The 12,030-nt window shown below is 41.8% G+C and overlaps 1 protein-coding gene across 2 annotated transcripts in view; it reads right to left on the bottom strand.

The window, feature by feature from the left end:
- The window catches only part of DIS3L2 (DIS3 like 3'-5' exoribonuclease 2), a 179,678-nt gene that overhangs the window by 156,410 nt on the left and 11,238 nt on the right, over window positions 1–12,030 (bottom strand). For both annotated transcript variants that reach the window (XR_015805587.1, XM_014871617.2), the window contains exons 3-4: window positions 4,921–5,079; window positions 4,484–4,626 (exon numbers count right to left, since the gene is read on the bottom strand). Coding sequence is in view for 1 of the 2 variants with exons in the window: in XM_014871617.2 (XP_014727103.2) it covers window positions 4,484–4,626; window positions 4,921–5,079 (302 nt within the window). In the remaining variant the exon portion in view is untranslated. The remainder of the gene's footprint in view (window positions 1–4,483; window positions 4,627–4,920; window positions 5,080–12,030) is intronic.

Below are 12,030 nucleotides of genomic sequence, written 5' to 3'. Positions count from 1 at the left end.
CTCCAAAGTAAACCAACCAGTTTTGCTGCTTGCGCTCAGGTCCATCCAAGAGAAAGGCAGAGCCAACCAAAGCCTTACAGGCTACACATTTGCATCCCAAAAGAATCCTGGAAATTTGGATTCAGGTGACTGTAGTTGAAACTGACAGCATTTGAATCTTATGGGAATACAACTTAGGTATCTGTCCTCCAACACGCTTCTGCTCTGGGAAGAAACTTTAGAAATTTCTCCACTTGTGTATTTGAAGTAATGTTAGCCAATTTATTATATGAACAGATTCCATCTGTTTGCACTTCTGCGTTAAGCAATCATAGGAGCATCTCACAGGGATTGCTTCTTTAAAACTTTACTGCAGCAAATAATTTTTTATGTATTCTGGGAATCATTCAGACAATAAGAAAATAGAGCTGACTACATGTGAAAGTTTTGCTGCCTTGAAGAATTCACAGATTTACAAAGATTTTCCATTGTACTTATTTGCTAAAGTTTACCAGCAAATACAGAACACCAGATTACCAGTAGCATGTATTCCATACTCTTTAGATGCTATTTGTGTACTTGGCTGCACTCTCATTTTATGTCTCACATAACTTGTACTAACAAGGACACTCGCCCCCATGGCAGGCACAATCCAGGACAACAGCATGGAAACAAAGATGACCCACTGAGAGAAACTCTGGGGTATTTTATGCTTAAGCAAACTGAGAGCTGACATGCTGTCATCAGTTTCTATTAGCACTGGTACCCACTGATGTAAAACTCTCAATGGTCATCCTCCACTTATTTCCAAGAATCAGTCATCAGAAGCTGCTACAGAGGGAAAGGGAAAAATGGAAAGGGATTCTTTCTCTGTTTGACAATGAGTCAATTCCCATATGTGGATCTACCCACCAGCACTAAGCAGATGAGGGGATATCCGGTTTTCCTCTGCACAATCCCCCTGAATAGTTTGGGACAGCTGTCAATCAGTCAGGTGTAAATGCCAATCATGCACATGAAAAATCAGGGTTTGTGTCCATGGCCCAGAAGGTGCCAGAGCAGCAAAGTGCCTGTGGATGCCCAGCTCAAGCAAGCACACAGAGGAGCACAGTGTTACCACGTTTATCGTGGAGCCTGTTTATCTGCATCTTATATGCACTACCTAATTATGATCAGCATTAGAATTCTTACGTAACATTAAAAAACTTCAGCTCTTTCCTTTAAGCAAGAAACTCACAAAATTTATCTTAGAAAGCAGATGGGCCCTATTATCTGTGCCCATGAAAATCCTATTTACAATGTTGTACATTTCACGCTGTGATATCATATCTGGAACCAGTCACTCTCCCCATCTCCAATGAACAACTGTTCTCATATGTGTATTGGGGGGTGAGGATCTGGCTGCAGAGTCTCATGATGTCACACTCGTTGTATTATTTTACAATAGCTCGCAAATAATAGCTGCTATATTTATCAGTGTTTCTCTGTCATTAGGGCCTTTGTTATGAAAGGGAAGCACAAGGTCTGTAGGAAGGTTTCTAAAACATTTTCTGATGATTCAAGGCAGCTTAACAGGCTCTTGCCAATAACGTTTCTAACCTTATTGCACTTTCCCAATGAGACACAAAAGGGTCACAATTTTTCAAGCTGCTCTGCTAAACCCAGGGCAGGCAGTATTTAGACTAAACTTCAAGCAACCCAAACCAAGCAGTTTATAACAACTATCGTAATACATATGCCGAGATTTGTTTGTTATGTACAAAACACCAATAAAAGGTCAGGGTTCAGTATCTGATTGCTACCAAGGCTTCTCTTGAAAAAAGAATCCATGAAAATCAGGGAAACCCCAGCCTTCACATCCACAAAAGAACAGCTTTCCAAGGAAAAACACCCTTTTAATAGCAAAGCAGGCTCTGCGTCTCTGTTGGCTCCACCTGACCCCAGCAGCCCTGCAGGGAGGGGCTGGGAGACGCTGGAGGCGTGGAGCAGACATGAGTTTCTGGCTGATGCTTCAGAGGATGATCAGAGTCCTTTGGGTCAATACTCTTTAATACACAGCCCGATTTCATCTGTTGTGTATAACCATCATTGTGCACTCATGCAACGACGCAGGAGTTACTCAATCTTGTTTGCCTCCAGGCCATCCAGTGTGATTCCAACCAATGTGATACGCCTGGTGTTTGCTCCCTGCAGCTTTAAGGGCAGGGAAGTGGGAATTCTATGCATTCAGAAGCACCTGAGCTCAGATCCCTTTTCCTGTGGAAAGACACTTCCGGACACGCCACATGACTCTATGAATCCGCAGGGCACACTTCTCGTGCTACTTATCAAAACATGACTTATGTCAGACAGTACCAGAAACCATCAAGATCAATATTAATGACAGACGTCAGCACCCATAAAGATAACCTTTCACTCCTCCTGATCTAGGGCTGCCTAATCTTCATGGTACTTGTGTGTCATCTGAGCACTCTCCAGGTCTGCCAGGAGTTTCTGTGGGTTGGGCTTTCAGGAACATTTTGTTGCACAGCTGCATTACCAAGGTCCAGCAAGAATCTCAGTGTTATGGTCAGCTCTTTTCTCCCTAACAGAGCTCTCAAATTCTCATCCAAATATAAGCAGATGCAGTGTTTCCAGGATGCTCCAGGAGATAGCTCTTGTTCAGAGAGTCATGCTACTGCCTAGGAGCACTCCAGTTTCCTCAGGACCATCAGATTCAGACCAATAGGTCTGGCCTCCCCTTCCATAGGGTCTTGTGGAGCCCTTTTGCAAGTTACCCTGCCAGAACAATGCCCTGCTTTTGGGGATTAACATAACAGTGATTTGTTCATTCTGTGTCTTGCCATTGTAGAGAAAAACACTGAATATTCATCCATTCACTAAAGCTGCTCTCAGGATCTCACCTATCCTGGTTGAGGCTGCAGTGATGAATGGTCTTGATGAAATCATAAGGATGAATGAACGAAGATGAGAAATACTGAGCTGGGATGCCCATGATCTAACACTCAGCTCTGAATTATTAAAGTCAGCTTCTACAGTCTCAATTGTTTCCCTGAGATGTGGAACTGGATGAAAGGAAAACAGACAGAGCCTAAGAAAGCACATATGACTCTTCCAGTTACGCAGCCCATGACCTGGAGTAGACACTACACATTTACAAGAATTAGGGATTCTTTTGCCAGGGATCATGCAATCACAGGCCCGTGGGGACTCAGCATTTCAATGGGATTCTCAGGTAGTAGTCATAGCCAGATGTGTCTCATCTGCAGCTGCACTTGACCTCATAGGCAGTCTACATATACAACACTTCAAGCCATCAGGCAGTGTTACCAAAAATGGTGCCAAGAACACTCCTGAACGTAAGGCAGAAGCTTTAGTTGATGCCATATGCCAGTGCAGCCAGGAGGGAAGTCACAGCTTAAGGCTCCCATTTCCTCCCTCACCATTTGCTTCCCATTGCAGATGCCTGTGATGGTCTTTAAAAATGCATTGGCCTAAGATCCAAGTAGCCCAGTGGACCATGATGATCATCAGCAGGGATATGATTTCTCTCAAAGCTAAGAATGCATGAGATTGGTCTTCAGGATGGAATCAGGCAGTCTTTTATGTAAAAACCTCATCACACTTCCAGAGATTATGCCATTATAATGATATACAAGAATTATTATGTAATTATAACAAAAAATCAGACAAAAATTGAAGTCGTGTAATTGAGACTCCAGTGAATTGATTATCACAACCTCACCAGCACTACAACACTAATTAAATGGCAGTGGACCTGTGTGTGCTTGAGTAAACAATGTCTCAGATTGGATGTCATGTCCTCTCTGATCTCCACCTGCCTTTTTTCTCCAGCCAGTCTGATCTGACTGGGATGCCAGGTGTGTCTTGAAGAACATTACACCATGTTGAGGACTACTATGAATGTGTTTCAAGGATGCTCTCTTCCTTCTTCTCCATCTCAGCCCTGCCAGCATTCATGTAAACCTCCTCTATTCAGCAGATAGGACAGCAGGTCCACCCCCACATTCTTTAGGAAACAATTGCTGCCTAATGATAGCTGTAGTTTTGCTGCTCCAAAGAGAAACACAAACATTTTTGTCAGAAATTTCAGCAACAGGCATCTTGCTAAGGGCATTCGTTTTTATTTACACAGACAGAGACTACCAGCAACTGCTGTTGTTTTGAGCATCATTTGTTAAAGGAAGTGTCTCCCCAGTAATGACCACCATGGCCAGCAGAGTATCCACCCAGAAATCTGCAATTTATCCCTTGTGTGGATCAGGAATTTTATAGAACAAGCAATCAGACAAAAAACTACTTCAGAGGAATGTAGAAGATTCCATCCCACTTGTAGAATGTCCTGAGAAAGGGAAAATATCTTCCTCTGGCATCTACAAGTGTTACATCAATTCCCTGTCATCAACTGCTGCTGATTTCCAACAACTGCCTGTGATTTCCACAGACTTATCACAAGAGCATGGACAGTGTACATTTCAGGCACCTGAATTAGCTCTCCCCTTTTCAGTCCTGCTGAAACATCTTCCTTTGACATGTAGGCTTCAAATATACTCTTCTTCCTCCCTCGAGCAGGTTTATTTAGATTCTTTCTGTCACCCGACGTTGGGACAGCAGCATAGGCTCCTCCTGCAAACAAAAATTCATAAGTGTTACCTTGCCCACCAAACACATCTTGTGTATCTTAACAGAATCTGTACAGAGGTTTTACACTCAAAGCTGAACTTCTGCAAACAGTTTGCCTAGAAATACTGGCACCCGACTTCAGAACACCGAAAAGCCTGGAATAATCATATTTTACAAATAATCAACAGTCTTTTACAGCTCATTTTAAAGTCAATAGCATTCATCCCAGCCCATCTTTTAAAGTACAGGCTTCAAGGCAGCTTATTCCTGAAGCGTGTACACACATTGCTTTAATACCTCTGGGAGTTCCCAGTTGTCTGGGATTTATTCTGCTGTCTGAATTGTTCATTGTTTCTGTCTGCGATTCAGAGAGTTGTCTCTTCCTATCGAAGTTCTGGGGGGTTCTTGCAGATTCAGAGTTGTTTCTGGTCCTTGCAAACCCTCTTTTTTCTGCACCTGAAATCAAATACAGGTTTGAAATAACAGGGAAGGGAAGAAGAACCCCAGTGCCAGCTTGTGGTCCTGGTGAAGCTCACGGTGTCTAATTCTTCAGTACAAGTTACAACCATGAGTCACAGCCTTTATCCAAGAGAAACAATTTCTTCATTAGTTCATTTGTAATCTGTTGGCTCTTTGGGCCTCATAATACACCACTAACTTATTTTAGCATAAATAAAACTCTGGAAATTACGATGCTAAAGTTGGATACAACCCTTCCAAAATCCTGGGAAATTCATTAGAGCATATAAAATGTGAAATTGTTAAACTGTTTCCAAAGTCTCCACCCCATTAAGCCCCCAAATAGTGAGAAAATATAACCTCCCTACAACTTAATTAAGCAGGTCAGGAATCAAGGAGGCAAAAAAAAAAAATTCTTAACAACCCACACAGGAGTTATTAACTTTGTAGCTACCAGAGGCAGCACAGTACACAAGGACACCAGAAAGAAGTGCCAAAGCTCCAAATGTCCGGCCTGTTCAGAATAGGCCACAATCATATGAAAATATTCTGCAGAGACTCACCCCTTACTTCCCTGCCATCACCTCAGCCCCTTCCCTACAGCCAGGAGAGCAAGCAGCAGCTTCCAAAGCGTATGCCAACGCTGTTCCACGGATCAGCACATTGGAATGCAACCCAGCGCCGCGCAGCTGCCCTCTTGGCCCTCCACCTGGATACTGAACATGTCATCACAGCTTTGCCTTCCAGCCCCTCCTGGCTACGCTCCCTGGGTCCAAGCTTGTACCTGCAAGTCAGAAAACGTGCAACGCCAACTTATTTGCTACGGTGCTATCCAAGTTACAAGGCAAATTTTTTACCTATGGTATCCTTCTCAAATGAAATAGCAGATTGCTTCACAGCAGTGAGAAAAAAAAAGTTTTAAAGGCTGTACTTAAGCTGAGATCTTTAAAAAATATGGTGCAACAAGAGAAAACTGCTACTTTGCCCAATCACAGAATAAAGCAATTTTCATATGTATAACAAATCAGCAGGAGGGAGGGATCCTCCTAATTCAGGAGGGATGACACCAAGACAGGCAGAGGGACAAGACAAGGTGCCAGCTCAGACCAGTACAGAAGAGATGACACAGCACGGCAGTGTCTCCAAAGGGAAGCTGAAACAAAGAGGAGGCTTCTGTTTTCAGTCACAATAATACAACATAGTTGGGCCTTTTTCTACACAATCAAGCTTTTCACACTCTGAGGGCGCTTCCAGGGCAGAGACTGTAACATGGCAGAGCACAGAGGCAAATTTAGGTTTCAGCTGAGGCAACACAACCTGTATGGCTCACATAATGAGATGGAGCTAAAATTAACTGATTTGCAACTGCCTAATGAACTGATTTACAAATGTCCTCAGGGTCAAGTTAAGTTTAAAAACAGACACTAAAAGTAAAACTACAGACTAGAGAATTGGCAACACAATTTGCTCCTGGATATGTTTGCAGAGACATTTTGGTGAAGGAATCTGACTTAAACTGCAACAGGCGAGATTTTAGGCTGCTCACCCAGAGAGGTCATGCAATCTGCTTCGTTGGAGGTTCTTAAAAATAGGTGATACAGATGTCTGCCAGAGTAGGTCTAAGAAGAGTAGTTTTTTCCTTGAGGTAGTGAAATGGATTACACGAGCTCGTAAGGTCCTCTAAAGCCCTCGTTTCTATGACAGCAAGTCACAGAAAATACTACTATGAATTAAAGAGCCCAGGATAAAAAGGAGGCTAAATCTTAACATATAATTAAGAACGAGCTGAAAAAATGAGAGCAGAAAACTAAAATGCACCAGGGAAAGCAAAAAAAAATACCATGAATTGGGCAGCGAGCTTAGAGTCAGAATTAGGCACTGCAGAGAAGAGTTGTCCCAGCCCTTGGCTTGTCCAATGGTTCAAGAATTTTGGGAGCCCTACAGTCAAAAATAATGTCCAGCAACAGCAAAGGGTGGAGAAGCATCTTTGTGTGATAAAAGATAGACATGCCGAGAGGCATCTGCACATTTTCAGCACTTAAGCCTTGGGCTTTGCTCTGTGGGGGGGATTTTTCATCTGCTCAAACTCAAATGCAAAACTCAAAGACAAAATTCACTCAAAACAACAAACTTTGCTTCAACATAGCTGGCCTGCAAGGCAGTTTACACACAGTCAGCCACTTCGGATAGTATTTGACCCCCTTGGCCATGGCATTTATGGCTAAACAAAGCCACCCCTGTTACAAAGCCACAGGCAACTGTCACAATTAGCATTCAACTGGAACACATCAAATTCTGCATGACTGTAATTTCTTGTATTTCTTCTTTTAAAAGAGGGAGACCTAACTACAGGTCACCATCTGTTTCAACTGGAGTCAGTATTTCTGCAATGCACCTGTCCCCTAAAACTGGAAGTTAGAAATACCTCTCAAGATGGGCTTTCCTGCTGTCCCCACTGCCCAGCATTAATATTCTGATGCATAAACACATCATTCCACAAAGCAAACTGTAACTTGACTACGCTGTAGCATAGGATATATGAGACTATTATTTTGAACAATCTATCACAAACATGGTTAAAGCCTATTCCAGCACCACGTGTGTCACTCTTACTTTTTCCTTGGTGTTACTGTTGAGTGATTTGTAAGATAGACCAAAATCTCTCACGGCAGGATGTCACATAAAGTAGTAATACATTCTAGGCATTAAAACAACCAAATACTAAAAAAATTAATAAGCAAATGAATACCAGAAAAAAATTAAAATCATTTCAGTGGGAGGAAGACTAGAGGGCAGGGACTGAGAGCTAAGGTTGGCTGATCCATCCTAACAGGAGACTTGAAGCAACCACAGAGCACCAAACACATCTGCTGTGCAGAACCACTCAGGCCTGACCACAGAGCAACTCTAGTGCATAACACATAAATATTCACTACAAGCAGCAAATGCAACACATTTGGGTGTTTACCTGACTGCACAGTTGTTTTAGAGCTGCTCCTTGTGGATGCAGCCAATATTTGCCTGAGATTTCTGATATTTTTCTCTTTTCAATGGGATATGACAAAGATATAATGATTTGAGGAAGTAATTGAAGTCCTCTGGAGGGAGATTTGGGTTAAAAAAATCCCAACACCTGCACCAGGCTTGGAAACCTCGTGCAAGGGTGACAGAGAGACACCTAAATAGGACCAGCAATTCCACCCACAGAGCAGGGAAACCCTTCAAACTAGCCAAAGGGAAGCTCCTGTGGGAAGTAGAAACACACAACTCCCCCTTCCTCAGCAAGAGAGGCATGAAAGAAAAGTGGGTGCATTCATGGGCTTTCAGAACAGTTCACAATCAGTCACTCACTTTTATTCTCACCATGGACCCCAGGAACAGGAGCAGAAAGGATGCAGGGCTGGTTGAGCTCTGCTGGAAGGACAGCACTGGAGCTCCATCTGAAATCCAAACCACCTCACTTCATCTCCATCACAACAATGACATCACACAATGGCACATTTTGGTCTTTAAACCTAAGTACCTATTAATCTTTTCTTATTTGGGGGGGAAAAAAGCATGAAGGCACCTTCCAAGAATAATTGATCTGGCTTACAGTAAGAGAGGAGGCTAGATGTTTTAAATCAGCTTATTTTGACATAATTTATACAAAATCACTCTAGAGTTTAGCTTTTGAAAAGTACTGCATTTAATTAAATTTACATCTATTAGTCAGTTGATCAACTAGATGGTCAACTAAATCAACTAAAATGCTCAACTAAACATGAAGTTAGTAAGGCCAGAAAGTCTTTAATTTTGTATTAAAATTTGCATATTGCTTTACATAGGAAATAATCAAGACCCTCAATTTTATTTACCAAAAATAAAACATTCTAAGTGCCCTCTCACACCTGACAATCTTTTTGATTACTACCAGCAGAGAAAGAAAGTATCACTGAATCTTCATCAGCACATCCATGACAACTCCCATCCAGGATCCAGCAAGAACCAGTTTTACTTAAGAGATCCAAATGAATTTCAAGATTAGGAGATCTCAGTATAGTTTCTCCCTTTCCTACCAAAGGGCATCTACATTTTCACCAGACATTTTTACCTCCAAACTTTCGGCTTTCTTACCATCTATATTATTTAATTATGTAGATACCTACAATAGTTAGGCAGCTCCCTGTGGTGGGCAGGACCATGAAAGCATCACAATGGTGCTGGTAACACCTCTTAGTGTCTGGGGAGGTCAGACACTACCTACTATCTCAGCATGTAATGGCTCCTTTTTCATTTAAAAAAAAAGGAATTTATGTTGAACGCATTGGACAGAACAATACTGTTACAAATTTTTCCTATACAAAATACTTGCATCTGCTATTTACTTTTATCAGTCCATGACTGGACACCAACACCTCCACTATAGCAACTCTGCTATTGCTAAGAGGATTTTCCATTGCTTCCCAGCATTAGATCATAGTCTAGATATGGCAAGGAATCTTCGGAAAACCCTGTTTTCCAGTTAGTATAAGCGTGAGAAGAAACAGAAACATATCCCCAGAACTGACAACATGCAATAGAACAATTTGTTATCAGTTAATGGGACACTCTTAACTCACAGTTCCTAAATATTTGTCCACATTTCTACAATTTTCCATTTCATTGCTGACTCATTTCAATGACTGAAACCCATTTCCTTCAAGATATCTAAGTAATTCTTCAAGAATACCCAGCTGTGCACTTAGAAAGACATGATAAGGACACACCCATGATCTTGAAGAAATGGCAGCTACCAAAAGAAGGATCACCCAACACTACCCTAGCCCCAAAAGCAGAAATTAACCAACCAAACACAACAAGAATTACCCTGATACCAGCCTGTGGTTAGTCCACACTCCCATTTAAATCAGACTAGGTTAAACACAGCAAGGAAGTTATATAAAGCATGTTCTTGCTCATCCTTACTAGAGATTTAATAAATTTGTGTCCAGCCACGAGGCAGCCCAAGGCATCACCTCACAGATCTGTAAATTCAAGTTGGCCCTTGACTCCTGGCAGAGCTGACAAAGCAAATTTTAGAAACCATCAAATTTGGTCTTTTAGCAAATGAATACTCTCCCAGAGCTGCCAGGAAGTTCTATCTGCAACTTTATGAGGCACTATGGATGCTGATGTGTAACAGGGTGTATTAATAGTCTCAATACCAAAGTTCAGCCAACACAAACTCTGCCTTGTTTTGGAAAGACATCTGGGACATAAAAAATCCACAGTCCTACATAGCCCCTGAACAACTCATCTCAGGTACTTTTGTGAATCTGTCTCTGCACAGCTTTGATGAGCTGGGGGGACACAGCTGCTGGCTGGGAGCTCTGGACAGGCACTGCTGGCACTGTTGTACCAGGGAACTGCCCCTTTCATTCTCCAAAGTCAAATAAACTCCCAGCAGAAGACGCTTTGCCAGTACAAACTGCATTAACATCAGGGTGGTTTTGCTAGGATCCCAGTGCCTGCCCCTTTCATATACTTAAACAGGCAATTTCAAAGCCATTTGATATTTTTTGCAGCTCAAAGAAGTCTCTAGAATAATTCTCTCTCAAATTTTAAAAGCTGAAATGCATTTGTTAGATTGTTTTGAATTTCTAATGCACTAGTGACATCCAGTAGATGCCATATTATAGAAGTTTTAAGTCAAAAATCTCCAAGCCCTTAAATAACTACTACAATATCTGGGATCAAATTACCACACACAGGCAAAAACAACAGGCAAAACCAACAAACAGGATTGAAGTGATCTCAAATGTGAGTTATGTCAACAAAAACACTGGTCACATGCAGACCAGAAGTAATAAGCTATTTATGTTTTGCAAAATATTTTGAGGATTTAAGAGATTAAATGCCCCACTAATGGTAACAGCCAAATCCTTTTTTGTTCCATTTAGTTTTAAAAGGAAAAACACAAAGACAGCTGTTGGTATAGTTGCTCAGGGAAGGAGTTCTGTACCAGCAATTAAAAAGACACTTTTTAGAATCCATCTGTGTGCTAGAGCCCCAACAATACACATGCAGGACCAAACCCCATCCACTACACTCACTGAAAGCACAGCTCTGCTCCAGCCTATGTTAGGAACAGTCATGCTTCCACATTTCTCTAAACATGAAGTAAGAGTTCAGAGTTCTTGGACAGCCTTGGAACAGAACCACCTCCATGCATTTTACAGTATCTTGAAGCCAAGAGCTTAAATTAAGTAGATGGCTCAAGATTAAAGACAAAGCAATAGAGACAAATGAGGGTGTCATGGGAAAGAATTCATTAGGGATGTAGGAGTGGAAAGGAAAGACTTGGAGATATGCTATCAGTTCAGTGATGCTTCATTGCAACAGAGACCTGCAGGAGATAAACATGGTAGGCAATATTTCAGATGCTCAATCTGGAGTCTAAGAGAAAATCTGAGAGTGTGTTCTCCTTATCACAAGCAAATAAAAGAAGATCCTTCTTCTCTCATGAAATATATATTCAAAGAATCTCAAACTGGAGGTTCTGCAGCAGATTCCTCTGCTTGGTCCAAGCCAGACCATAAAGCTGAGAGTTCCTACAATGTTGCTGTGAGTCCTCCTCAAAAGCAGCCAAGGAAGTGGACAATTTGAAATTACCTTCATCAGGCAAAAGTAGGGAAAACTTCCAGGGAAGGGAGTATCTTTGTGGAACTGGAAAAGAATGGTGATACAACAGCACTGTAAGGATTTAGGCAGATGGCAGATTGCATAATTAAGTTTAAAGTTAATTAAACAGTCATTCAAAGAAGAGAAACAATGCAAACCTACATTTACATGCACAGGCTCAGCCAAAATGCAAATTTTATGCAAATGCCTTGAACTGAGTGGATGGTGTCTTAAAATCCAGCTGCCAGAAGTAGTTCTCAGGCCCCCCAGCCTCACTAATTGACCCATTGTGATGGGCCACCAGAG

This window comes from Sturnus vulgaris, chromosome 10 (assembly GCF_052056855.1).
Source record: "Sturnus vulgaris isolate bStuVul1 chromosome 10, bStuVul1.hap1, whole genome shotgun sequence".
Taxonomy (NCBI): Eukaryota; Metazoa; Chordata; class Aves; order Passeriformes; family Sturnidae; genus Sturnus; species Sturnus vulgaris.
This window is presented reverse-complemented; position numbering and strand designations above follow the sequence as displayed.